Here is a 13,531-nt window from a genome sequence, read left to right on the forward strand (position 1 = left end):
GGTGGTGTTTCTGTTATCTTACACTGGGTAAGCTATTATTACATTGCGCACTTTGGTGTTGACTGGGTGTCTGGGGTGACTTTTCTTTGGACTTTGGAAACATGCACACTCATATTGTGATCAAACTTTGTACACATGGGTTATTCACATATATATTCCCATTTTGTGCTTTAACTTTATAGGCAATGTTATCATATTTTGTGATAATTTTAATAATTTTATTGTGGTGATGGGACTATATGTTAGTTCCCACCAGATGAATGATCACAAGAAGTCACAAATTACATGTTTTCGTTTTAGGATCTCACAAATTGTCACGATAAGATATACTTTATGGTCTGCTCTTGACGGTTCTGTACACATGTTATGAAGTAGTGACTGTTCTCATTTATTTTCAGCCCTGATGAAGTCCGTGAGAGTACTGTTCTCATAGGACGAAACACGTGTTGGCTGTGGCTGTATGTGCTACATGGATACTGACTTCAATACTGTGTTTATTGTACTGTATTGCATCATGTATGTAGCGCTTACTACGTCTATGTGGGTTACTGAAGCAGTTGCCTACATGGACAGCAAGCTACACCATGCTGGGTGTGTAGTCGGGAGTTGCTGTCTGTTGCGTGATCCTATGTGGGTAATGTTTTCATGGTGTGCGTAATGACCACCGTGATGCAGTTATCGCGTTCTGGGACATAGCGCTTAGAAGTGTGTTGGCTTAGGAGGTGCACGAGATCACCATTGTAAAAGCACAATTTTATCTGCAAGTGTTGGAGGCCCATGTTAGAAACCAACAAAGGACAACGTGAAAGAGACAAAAGCATCCAAGGTACAATGCACACCATTGCATTTTTCCTGCACACTTGAAATATGCATCTCTGAAGTGGAACTTTTCTAAGCCTTTGAGGTTCTTTGTCTATTTGTGCCATCTCAAACACACGTGTATGGGATGTGCGAAGCAGTAAGGGACATATGTGTGCTGCTATTTATCACCATTATGGCTATCACTGTCAGCAGGACTCACACACACTGTTAGGAGTGAAATTGCTACTTTTTCTACTACTATGTTAACACTATTGCTACTCCTAGAATTCCATATAATATTAACATTTCAGTCATCACTATATCCTTTTTACTCTTTGGACATTACTGTTATTCTGTTCTCATCACAACACAAAGGCAGAAAGATGCATAATGACAGCAATAAATTCTTCTGTGGTATGGAACAGAAATGGCTCGGTGATCAAGGCACCCAGAGGGACACAGTGACACAGTACAGTGATTTAGTGATGTCTTTGTTCAGCCCAGGTGGAATCGTTTGGCACATATTTTATGTACACGGCAAGGTTTAGATAGTATCTGTTCTGAAACCATTATTTCATCATCTCAGCATCGGGAGGCGTGCAACCCTCACAGCTTGTGTGAACAGCGACGACCCCCAGATGTTAGGGCGTTTTATAAAATTCATGGATTTTGTACTCTGTTACGTTCCACTGATACTTCAAGGTATTATGCGCTTTTATGGCCAACTGACAGGTTGTAAAGTCACTGTGATTCTAAAGGTTTTATACAGAATATTTTATTGCCCGCCTCCCAGTAAGGCTAACGTTGCTCTTTCTGTCATGAAAGCCACAATTGGAGGCTCGGCATGGTTTTATCATTTTGTTTTCCTAATAGTTTTGGTTAATCATGCAAATAGAATCTATTATTTACAATAAATCTGACGCTCCCTGTGCAGACGTGATCCCACGCAGGCACAGGAAACAACGCATCAGTGAATGACAAGCCAGCTGTTTGAAGCTGCAGGACAATCTCGCAGGCTGCAACAGACCTGACATTAAAAGTGGGATTCCTGGGGAATTTCCTGGGACCCTTTTCCACTCCTTTATGGCGTGCCATTGGGGGAGAGAGGTGGCACATTTATTGTGCACCACCTAGAGGTGAGGCACGGTTAGGGTGCCTCCAAGAAGTTCCTCTGCCTCCACGCTCACATCTGTAACAGCGCAGGTGCCGGAACAAAGGGGCATATTTAAGAAAAGGGGCACTGCACACAGTGCTGCGCCATATTTATTGCGCCCCTCAGTGCCCCCCACGCCTCCATGTGTGCACCGTATTTAAAATACGCGCACCATGGAGGTAGTTAGGGGACTAGCGTCAGAACTTTTGACACTAGACTGGCGCTTTGCAGGATTAGTATGAAAAATGTTGAGACTAATCCTGCAAAGCACCCAGAGGCCCATTGTAACCAATGGGAGTCTCCTTCTAACACTTGCTCTGAGCGGCATTAAAAGTGCCAAAAAAATGACGCAAAGAAATCTCTTAGATTTCGTTGAGCCATTTTTTCATCATCCCTAATGGGGGAATGCCCCCTTTGCATACATTATGCCTGGCGCAGGCATAATGTAGAGCAAAGGGTTACAAAGTGGTGCAATGCATGCACTGTGGCACTTTTTAGATGTGGTGCAGCGTTTTTGGCCTCCTAACGCCACATTAGTGTAACAAAAATAATGCTAATGTGGGTTAGAATGGCTCTTGGGGCTCTTAGACATGCCTCATAGTGTTTCCTCATTTGCATGGAGCCACACCCCCATGGAACTGAAAGAATGCCCCCTTGAGGTCACTCTAGAGTACATGTGGCACCAATGAAATCTGAATCAAGGGGGTGCTGCGCACACATCTGCGGCCTGTTTTGTGCCCCAGGTGTGGCGAAGGCAGGTACGGATGCCCATTACACCCATAGGGAAATTAGTGTAATACAACCCACAGCCCACACCGATCAGGTACCAGACTGTCTTTTCACGCCCCTTTCTCACTGTCATGGTTGGTGTCTTCCTATTCAGGTTTCAGTGTTTTTCTATCTCAGGGTCAGGGTGTGGGTTTCTCCCTCCCACTGTCAGTGTAGCCAGTATCAATGTCTCGCTAGCCCAATATCAGCATGTCCTTTTTTCACTGTCACCATTTGTGTGCCTTACAGCCAGTTTCTGCACCCATCACATTCGGTGTCTGTGTCCCATTTTTAGTGTCTGATTCGGCGTAATCTTGCTCCAGTATGCACATGTACATGTAAGCTGTCAGTCTTCCTGTAGCAGGGCGCCCTCGTACCACTGTCAGAACGTTCCTGTCCCAGTATTATAGGCTAGATTTACCCATCTGCTTACGGCTTGCTACTGTCCTCATTGCCTTGGTCTGCTGGCACAGTATCCATCTCCTGGTACCATAGTAATGTTTCAGTACCCTGGGACCCAGGCTAAAGATTGCGTGGTAACACACAGCATTGGGAAGTGATGGAAACACAACAATGTTGGTGTGGTGTGTTGGTGTTGAGAAGAGAGTTGTGAGGAGAGGCTAACGTGATAAAGAGTGCTGGGGTGTGAGATGGATTGGGAGATTGTTAGAAGTTAGTGTGAGGCCTGGGGGGGAATTCATTTTGTGCCTGTTGGATGCTTATGTGGTACCACCTCGAATAAGAAAACATGGTTTCTGCCACCATCTAGTGGTGTGGCCACACAAGGTGTCTTCCTATAATGAAAACAGCAGGCTTGCTTGCAATTTATAAATACATTTTGCAGACAGAGACCGGGGTCCTGGAAAGTGTGGGGCATAGGGCATAATGGCTCATTACGTTGCAGATAACAGAAAATGTTGCAGACGCTTAGAGTAGTCTAAGGGCCAGATGTATCAAAGGATTTTACCCATTCTGTGCCTATGGGAAAAAGCTTTCGTACATATGGCCCTAATTGCGTAGGAGTTTGAGAAAGTAATGCATTTATATTATGTGTGTTTGCCTTTACATGATTGGTTCATTACACGGGAACCATGTATTGACATATCAAATGTTTGAATTGGGTGATTTAATCTAATGCAGCGTAGACAGGAACTCAGAAGATTCTCTGCCAGCTTCTTCGCCCAGTATTTACCCTGAATCCCCCTTTTCTGACTTACCAGCAAAGCCTTTCCCTCACTTTATCAGGGAAATTATGTGTTTACCTTTCCTTTCTGAGACAACTTTATAATAGTTTGTCTTGGTTTTATGACTTTGAATTTGCTTTTGCTATAGTGAAGGAATAGTTGGTCCTGAGGAAGTGCCAAGGATCCGGTGGGACTGAGGGGCACGATACATATCGACCCTACCAAAACATGTTAATTGCTATCTTGGTACCTTATCCCCTTTGAGTAGCTTTTCACTGATGTTTTTAAATATGTCAAGGGGGCCAGAACAATAAAAGTTTATTCAGGTACCCCTTAGATAGTTTTAATCTACTTCCTTTTTCCCTCACACTTCTCATCACCACCCTGCACATCATGCACCCTCACACATCAGGTCCTCATTATGGCATATGTAAAAAGATCTCTGAAGAAATACCCTCTCACGGGGCCCGTCGGACACTGCAGTGCCGGACGGACGAGGAGTATGTCAGATGATGAAGCATGACACCTGCTCCGGTGTATGAGGGCACCTATTCATAAGTGAAACGACTCCCTAATTCCTCCATCCAACTTCACGTCTACTAAGATTCTTTCTGAGGAACAGCACCTCTAGTTGTTTGTAGATTATGTCTTGGAGCATAGGTGCTGGACCTTCATCAGCCCACTGTCGCCCCTTTTTGTTTTTTACCTTTTTTGTAATTTGAATTGCTTTTACCCATAACACTTGACTAAGGCATTCATGTATTGATTAATAGCAATTTTGATATTTCAATGAGTAACTTTTCTAATCCATTAATAAATCTTTATAGTTTGAAACTTAACCACTCTCTCTCTTCTTTGTGGCTCCTAATGTGCATTGCGTTATTGAAATGTATTGAATTTTATGTTTAGCCTCAGATGTAACTAAAAATTCGGCAGCAAGAGCTTCATGAACCTAAAAAAGCACCAGAATTTTTGCAAAGTAAAGTCTCCATCACCTGTGAGGCTTCTAAGATCTGACCCTTGGTCCTTTCAGTGCCTGATATAGTCAAGTCATGTTGCAGTGGCTGGCTCTCTTAGCTAGCTATGCAGCTTTTTTGGATAATTACGCACAGACATCTGGGTGTCCTTTCTCGCAAGAGCTGCTACGTCATGTAGACTGGATCAGATGATTGTGATTGGTTAATTAGGACCCCGCTTCATCCTCAGTGCATTGTGGGAGCAGGACAGGAAGGGAAAATGTTCACAAATAAATCTGCACGAGGTGAAGTGTGGAAACTGAGCCTCCAATGATAGGAGGAACATTTTACAAGTTTTTTTTTTAGCAAACACTTTGTAGCATGGTGCACAAGAGCAAAACAACAGGCCAGCATATATTGTATGCATAAAAAATCTCCAGACTGTTGTCTTTGCTTCATAAACTTTAGCAAGTTGAACCTTTTATGATTCCAGAATTTCCAGAACTTCAGCTGGCTCTTAGCAGCTCTTGTTTATGCAGACAGCCTCCCTTGGGCCGCCTTAGTCTGTGCAACACACAACCTACTGCAGCCGCAGCGCTGCCCCTCGCCCCGGCCATGCTTAAATATTAAGAGCAGAGGCTTTTAAGAAGACAAATGAAGGTTGAGGATCGGTTCACAAAGTGTATTTGTGAGAATGGCTCGCTGGCTGCTAAGCTTCTCTCTCTCGCCCACCCTCCTCTGAATGGAGAATATGGAATGCAGCATTGAAAGAGCATGACCTATCAATGACGTCCATTGGGAGGAATGGGGAGAGAGGTTCTGATGGAAGTTCAAGCGGAAATAAGGAGCGAGGATGCCCAAAATAAACCGCATTCTTTTAGCATAAAGCAACAGAGGCATTAATCAATGTCTGAGCAAAAAATGCAAGTTATAGCTCTAGACACATTATAAGAAAGCCCAAATATATCAATGACAAACCAGCTTCCATAGGTTCAGGGCAGATTTTGCAGACCAGAACACGCATGCTAATGTGTTCCCTTTTATCTCTGGCCACCTATCAGCGAGAGCCTGATGTTCCATTTTTGAGAACAATCTGATCTGTGGTGGCCGAACTGTTTCTACAGCAAAAATGAAGATATGCACCTTGGGAAAGCCAATAGGTCTTGTGTATCTGAGATTTATTGATTTTGCTAATGTTTTTTTAGTTATGTTGCAAATGGCTGCAAATGGCTGAAGGTAATGTAAAACAAGTTGTATGACAAACCCAGAGTTATCCAAGTTATACATTTTTTTTATTTCCAGTTATGCTGTACTGAAGCCAACCCTGCTAAAAACGTTCACAAAACCAGTAGATCTTCATAGGCAAGACCAATTAGCTTTGCCAGTGCTTGGTATTGAATGCCATATGGTAAGTTTATAATTATTTATATAGAGGGTCATTCTGACCCTGCCGCCCGCCTGGCGGGAACCGCCAAATGGCCGCTCCGTGGTCAGAAGACCGCGGAGGCCATTCTGGCTTTCCCGCTGGGCCGGCGGATGACCGCCAAAAGAGCGCCCGCCGGCCCAGCGGGAAAGACCCTGCAACAATGAAGCCGGCTCCGAATGGAGCCGGCGGAGTTGCAGGGGTGCGACGGGTGCAGTTGCACCCGTCGCGATATTCACTGTCTGCTAAGCAGACAGTGAAAATCATGGTGGGGCCCTGTTAGGGGGCCCCTGCACTGCCCATGCCAGCAGCATGGGCAGTGCAGGGGCCCCACGACACCCGTTCCCGCCATCCTGTTCCTGGCGGTAAAAACCGCCAGAAACAGAATGGCGGGAAGGGGGTCGGAATCTCCATGGCGGCGCTGCTTGCAGCGCCGCCATGGAGATTCAGCCCATGCAGGGGAAATCCGGCGGGAAACCGCCGGATTCCTATTTCTGACCGCGGCTTTACCGCCGCGGTCAGAATGGGCTGGGAAGCACCGCCAGCCTGTTGGCGGTGCTTCCGTGGTCCCCGGCCCTGGCGGTCTTGGACCGCCAGGGTCGGAATGACCCCCATAGTGTTTACAACGGCAGAAGGGCTTATGGTATAAAATGGTGAATGCCCTGGCAAACGTGTTACTGTGTCCAGATATATAAGCATTTTAGGACTGTACAAAAACTGTCAAAATGTGCAATATAAATGTGTAGAATGTAACATAAGTTGTAAGTAGCCTGAAAAGTCCAATAAATTACAGCTTTTGTTGCAGTGAAGCTTAGGGCTATGAGTTACTTTGGGTGCAATGCTTACAAAAGAATCAAAAAAGCACGATTGACTGCTTGTTTAGAAGTAAAATATAGCAATAATCGGTGTTCAGTGAATTTCCTAGAGCTTTTGGTCCCTGTATTACTGCGCCTCCTACAACATTTAGATATGGCACCCTGGTGCTTCCAAGGTAACTGCACTTGTGACTGCTACTTTAGTGGTAACATATAGCAATATTCTGTGATCGATGGGTTTCCTAGAGCGTTTAGCCCCTGTGCCACTGCACCTACTGCCCCATCCAAATCATAGCCCTAGCACGTGCAAGTAACTGCGCTTGTGATCACTTACTTTATGGCAATATATACCAATAAGCTGTGTTCTGTGGGTTTCCTAGAGCTTTTGGCCTCTGTGGCACTGCACCTGCTGCACCATCCAAATCATGGGCCTAGTGCCTGCAAGGTAACTGTGCTTGTGACCGTTTGTTCAGTAGTAACATATAGCAATAATCATTACTCAGTGGATTTGCTAGAGGTTTTGGCCCTGTGCCACTGCGCCTGCTGCACCATTCAAATTGTGGCCCCTAGTACCTGCAAGGTAACTGTGCTTGTGACCACTTACCTAGTGGTGCCATATACCTATAATCGGTGATGGGTGGACTTCCTAGAGCTTTTAGCCCCTGTGCATCTGCACCTTCTGTACCATCCAAATCGTGGCACTAGTGCCTGCAAGGTAGCTGTGCTTATGACCGCTTGTTTAGTAGGGAAATATAGCAATAATTTGTGCTCAGTGAGCTTCCTAGAGCTTTTGACCCCATGCCACTGCACTTGCTGCACCCTCCAAATCATGGCCTTAGAGCCTGCAAGGTAACCTGTGGAAAGCATTTATATCTAGTAATGTATGTGTTCCGAATGAGCAATAAACCCTCTAAATTGCCCAACATCATCATGGGTCAGATGTATGACCATTTAATCTTCTGAGTCTCTAATTGCGATTGATTGCAAATTGCAAAGAGAGAGTTGCAAAATGAAAGTTATAAATGTGATACAAATGACCAACCTCGTTAATATTCATGAGGCAGGTCGCAATTTGTGACCCAATTGGGAATGGCCACACTCACATGGATGGTGGCCTGCTGGGGACAGCAGACCGCCATGTCTATGACTGCTTTTTAACTAAAGCAGTGTTTTTTTTAAATACAGCCTGTTTTCCTTTAAGGAAAACAGGATGCATTTCAAACAAAACAATGAAAAGTTTTCATTTCATTTCATTTTTTCAGAGTAGGCAGTGGTCCGTGGGACCATTACCAGCTCTGAAAAAATATTTTTGCTTGCATTCACAAAGGGGAAGGGGTTCCGTGGGGAACCCTTCTCATTTGCAAATGGGCTACCACCAACTTGAAGTTGGTGGTAACTGCAATTGTTTTGCGACTGCATTCATGCTGCAAAACAATCTTACATGGCCCTGCGACTCGCTATTAGCAAGGGACACCCTTGGCATGCACCTTCTTAATAGCGACTCACAAAAACATTTTGTGATTTGGTAATGGTTTACTGAATCGCACAATCGGGTCTGTACATTCTGAAATGCTTTTTTCTGGTTGCAAATGGCCTGATTCTGTGAATAAGGCAGTTTGCGACCAGGAAAAAGCATTGTACATCTGGCCCCATATGTTAAGCTGACACTAAGACTGAAATGCTGTTTTGTACTTTGTTCCTTTAAAGGCAGTTTCACAAGAAGAAACATTTTTCAAAAAACGTGCAAATGTTTGGTGCAGATTAAGAGAAAGATACCTTTTAAGATGGCTATGTCTAAAATAAAATTTAACAAAAGGCACTAACAGGCTCCATGGAGAAAGTCTGCATTTCTCTTTCCTATAAAGGCTGTCACTTTGAAGTCAGCAGAAAACAAAACAAAATAACCAGGCTCCCACAATACACAGCTTGACATTTGACCTCAGTCTTCGAATGTCCAACAAAAGTGATAGATAAAACAAGATTTAAAGGCCTGTTAACAGAAAAGGATTTTGTGCAAGTATTCAGTAAACACTGCTTTCTCATTGGGCGGGACAAACTGCACCTCAAGAGCCTAAAACAAATACAGCCAGCAAGTGGGAAGGAAGAAAGCATGAGTTACAAACCACAAAGTTAGTGGCACATGACAGGCAGAATGCACTTCTAGGTCAACTTTCTAAAAAGTCCCCAAGATGTCTTTAGCAAATCAGACAGCTATGCTGTCCGGTAGGCTGCGACCAATGTTCCCTCTACTTTTTTTTCACTGTGTGCAGCAGTGTAAGGTCTCTGTGTGCTGCAGCCAAGGATACGTGTGCCAAAAAGTTGACCATTCACGCGAGCGCAGCGCATAACTACCAAGATCTTTGGCATTTGCCTCTCCATAGCTTTGTTTTACCACTAAAGAAAAAAAGGCATATTTGTATAAACATTGCTCCATGTAATAAGGCATTAAGGCAGTATTGTGACCTGGTGCACACCCCAAGGACCTGGCCTGTTTAGTGCCACCTACACCCCAGTTAGAGAAAACAGAAATCAGGAAGTTGAACCATTCTGAAACTTTAATGAATACTCTCAGTGTGCTACAGAGGGCCATGCACATCAAATAGAGCACGTTGTACAATTACTTAACATTTACAATTTGATGAACATGCTACTGATAAATGCCACAAGGCTCCTGCCAAGAGACAGGCTGAGAAATTTCCTTACCCAAGCCACATAGTGACTGTAGGAGGAGCCGCATCAGAGTTTAGACAAGTCAGGTGCCAACAGTAGATGTGTGACATGTTTGTTTCTCTCGCTGCTCCTTGCCATTCTTCCAGTGATGATAAACTTGGTCTAAGTCAACCTTCCCATTTGAGAGGTAGGCCTTTGTCCTCATCAGCATATCTAGGTGACTCTCCTCAAGTCTTTTTCTTAATTTGGACTTGATTGCATTCATGAGGCTGAATCCTCGTTCACAGTCTGCACTTGAAGCCTGGAAAGTTGCACAGACATCAACAAGCTGAGATACAAAACTGTACTGTGCATCATTCCGCAGAGTGACATTCACCATGTCTTGAAAGGTCCTAAACAATCTGCTTTTTATATGTTCTGCCGCCTCATATTTATAATCTCGGTATTGCTGAACATCATCATCAGGGGTGTCGCCATCACCCAGGACCAAGACCTTCTTATACTTTTCAACAAGTCTTTGTACATTCTCAGTCCCAAAATCAAACTGTGATTGTGTTGTTACTGCATGGAAATCAAAGCTTGTCCATTCCTTCAATTCATCTTCTGGGATCCTTCTTTCCATGTGCTCACGAAGAAGCTTAATGAAAGATAACATCGGCTCACTATCATACTCTTGGTCCTCTCTGTACAAAGCCATCAGATCTCTTACTGTGTTGCTCCAAAAGACAGTGTCGCCCAAGTACTGTTCCTTTATTTGACTAATTTTTGCTCTTGCATATTGTACAGCTTCAACAGTGGTCAAAGAGCTTTTCTGACACAACTTGCACAAAGGTGCAAGTTCACCCAGAATGTCATTCAGTGCTGCAAAGGAAATATGGTAATTGGCATCAGATAGTTTTTTGTAGCAATATTTAGCAATTGGGTCATTCTCCTCAACTCTTTCATGATCAAAGTATTTGAGAGCAACCTCATAATTACGCAGGAGTGCACCAACAGCAAAATGCCTTGAAAGCCACCGCACTTCATTGAGTGGCCGAAAGGAGACTGCTTCACATTCAGTGACCAAAGCAATTTCATTCAGCTTGGACTTCCTTACAGGTGAGCGGGAGAACACAGTGTAGGCAGTCCTCAGTAATGTTTCTATTTCCCTGATCATCAGCACTTTTTTCCAGGCATCATCAACTCCCAAATCTTCTCTGTGCGCAACACAGTGCTGCTCAACTAGATGGGGAATGGATTGTTTGAGGCAGGGAGCAAAACCATTGTTCTTTCCCAGTATCATTGATGCACCACCTGATGTAAACATGACCATTTTCATAAGGTCCAGCTTATTGGCAGTGTAGAAGTCTTTTACAGCTATAGTGATAGCCTCCACATTGCATGTACTCAGAGTTACAATTCCCCCAAACACTGTTTTGTGCTCTGTTGATGTTACAGATCGGAATTTGAAGTAGAGGACGAGTAATTTTGTAACTGAAATATATGTGCTCTCATCAATTATCAATGTGTGATACCGAGCACTGCGCAGTTCTGCCATGAAGTCAGATGCTATCACTCTGTTGATTGCCTACAAAAACATAGCATAGTTCTTGCTCCTCCAGCTGTCTGGTATCTTCACATGCAATGCGATGTGGTCATGGATGTCTTGAACAGATACGATTGAAGTGTTCATTTTGACTGCTAGCAACACATTGTTGATGAGAATTTTTATCTCCTCAGGCAGAGATCTTTGCCGTTCAACCACTTCTAGTCTGTTTGCTCTGTCACTGGCGGTTCCCGTCAGCATGGTGTGCACTCCAAAACCCAGCCTGGCAGCTGCACTTTTATTTCTTAAGGTCACCAAAGCAGATTCATGAACTTTGCTACATAGATGGCTTTTCAAGTAGTCCAGCTTCCAGCCATGACTCCATTTCTTCCCAGTAGAAAAGTCCCCTGCAATCTTTGCTTCTGCACATACTTTGCAAATCAGGCCTACTTCTGGATTGTATAGAAATAGCTCTCCCAGTTGTACGCAAACCTTGCTACGTGACGTCTGTGTCTCAGTCTTCACAATTTCTTTCAGACATTCTTCTTTGAACACAAAACAGCATCTCTTCCTTTGTGGTGAAGCACTGCTCTCTGCAGAAGTCAAATTTTTGTGCTTGAACATTTTGGTGGCTTTGGTGACAATCAGTCTGAGCCTACTATGCCGCAAAGCCTGCAAAAAAAAAAAAGAGGAACATTTTTTAAAGTGAGGAACATTATTTAAAGTTGGTTCTTATGCTATTGAATGCAGTCTACCAGACAAGTCTGAGCTATCTCTAAGAAAATGTAGCAAGTAATTACCTGGGCCTTCCTGTTTGTTCTTACACCTGCCTGTAGATGTAACACTGTCTGCGACGTCAGCAACAGAAGAAAAAAATCGTTACAGCACATGCTTATGTTCTAATGCAGTGGTTCCCAACCTGTGGTCCGGGGACCCCTGGGGGTCCACGAAGCCTCCTCAGGGGGTCCGTGACTGCTTAGAAAACTAAATAACATCAACAGATTAGGCCCTCACCTTTCAATAATGACTCAGTAGGGGGTCCCCAGAGTCCTATAAAGATTCAGTGGGGGTCCCCAGGCTCTAGTAATGGTAAAGTGGGGGTCCACAGAAGTCAAAAGGTTGGGAACCACTGTTCTAATGTTTCCGATGTACTACAGGGAAAAACTATTAAGTAATCACCTGGTCTTTCTGCTTGTAGTCACTTCTGCCTTTTCTAACCTATGATTAGCACTGTCCAAGAAGCCTGCAAAAGAACAAAAAAAGGGTTAGAAGAATGTTGTTATATTATAACGTAATGGGTTCATCACAAGTGAAATCTAACAAATAATAACCTTGGGCCAGATGTAGCAAAAATAACATTTTGCGACTTGCAAATAGCGAGTCATTGCGACTCGCTGTTTGCAAGTCGCAAAATGTTATGCAGAACGGTGTCTCAGACACCGTCTGCAAGTCGGTATGGGGTCGCAATGACCCACCTCATGAATATTCATGAGGTGGGTCGCAAATTGCGGCCCCATACCGACTATGGGCACTCGCAAACATGGAGGCCTGCTGTAGTCAGCAGACCTCCGTGTTCGTGACTGCTTTAAATAAAGCAGTTTTTTTTTTTTTTAAGTGTAGCCCGTTTTCCTTAAAGGAAAACGAGCTGCACTTAAAAAGAAACCCGAAACCTTTAGTTTCGGTATTTTTTCAGGGCAGGGAGTGGTCCCTGAAAAAATGTTTTTGGGTCCAGTCACAAACTGGAAGGGGTCCCATGGGGACCCCTTCCAATTTGCGAGTGGGTTACCATCCACTTGAAGTGGATGGTAACTGCAACACCATTTGCGACCGCATATGCGGTCGCAAATGGTATTGCATACCACTAGGAATCGCAAATAGGAAGGGAACACCCCTTCCTATTTGCGATTCTGAAATGCATTTTGCGAGTCGGTACGACTCGCAGAATGCATTTCTGCATAGGAAAATGTGATTTGCAACTCGCAAACTGCAGTTTTTGCCGTTTGCGAGTTGCAATTCCTTTCCTACATCTGGCCCCTTGTCTTTCTGCTTCTACTCGCATGTGCCTTTTGTAATCGATGAGTAGTGCTGTCTGAGATGCCGCAAGAGAAGAAAAGGGGATTAAAGTAGGTTGTCAGATTCCACTGTACTAGGCGCACCACAATGGAAACCTGCAAAATGATTACCTTGTCTTTCTCCTTCTACACACATGCGCCTGTTCAAATGTATGTGTAGCAGG

The 13,531-nt window shown here is 44.1% G+C and overlaps 1 protein-coding gene across 1 annotated transcript in view; it reads right to left on the bottom strand.

Annotated features, from left to right (window-relative positions):
- Positions 1–9,639: 9,639 nt before the first annotated feature.
- The window catches only part of LOC138261246 (E3 SUMO-protein ligase KIAA1586-like), a 318,042-nt gene continuing 314,150 nt past the window's right edge, over positions 9,640–13,531 (bottom strand). Inside the window, exons 7-9 of the mRNA XM_069210012.1 lie at positions 12,475–12,538; positions 12,096–12,143; positions 9,640–11,967 (exon numbers count right to left, since the gene is read on the bottom strand). Of these exons, the coding sequence (XP_069066113.1) occupies positions 9,853–11,307 (1,455 nt within the window). The 5' untranslated portion in view covers positions 11,308–11,967; positions 12,096–12,143; positions 12,475–12,538 and the 3' untranslated portion in view covers positions 9,640–9,852. The remainder of the gene's footprint in view (positions 11,968–12,095; positions 12,144–12,474; positions 12,539–13,531) is intronic.

This window comes from Pleurodeles waltl, chromosome 10, assembly GCF_031143425.1.
Source record: "Pleurodeles waltl isolate 20211129_DDA chromosome 10, aPleWal1.hap1.20221129, whole genome shotgun sequence".
Classification (NCBI taxonomy): domain Eukaryota; kingdom Metazoa; phylum Chordata; class Amphibia; order Caudata; family Salamandridae; genus Pleurodeles; species Pleurodeles waltl.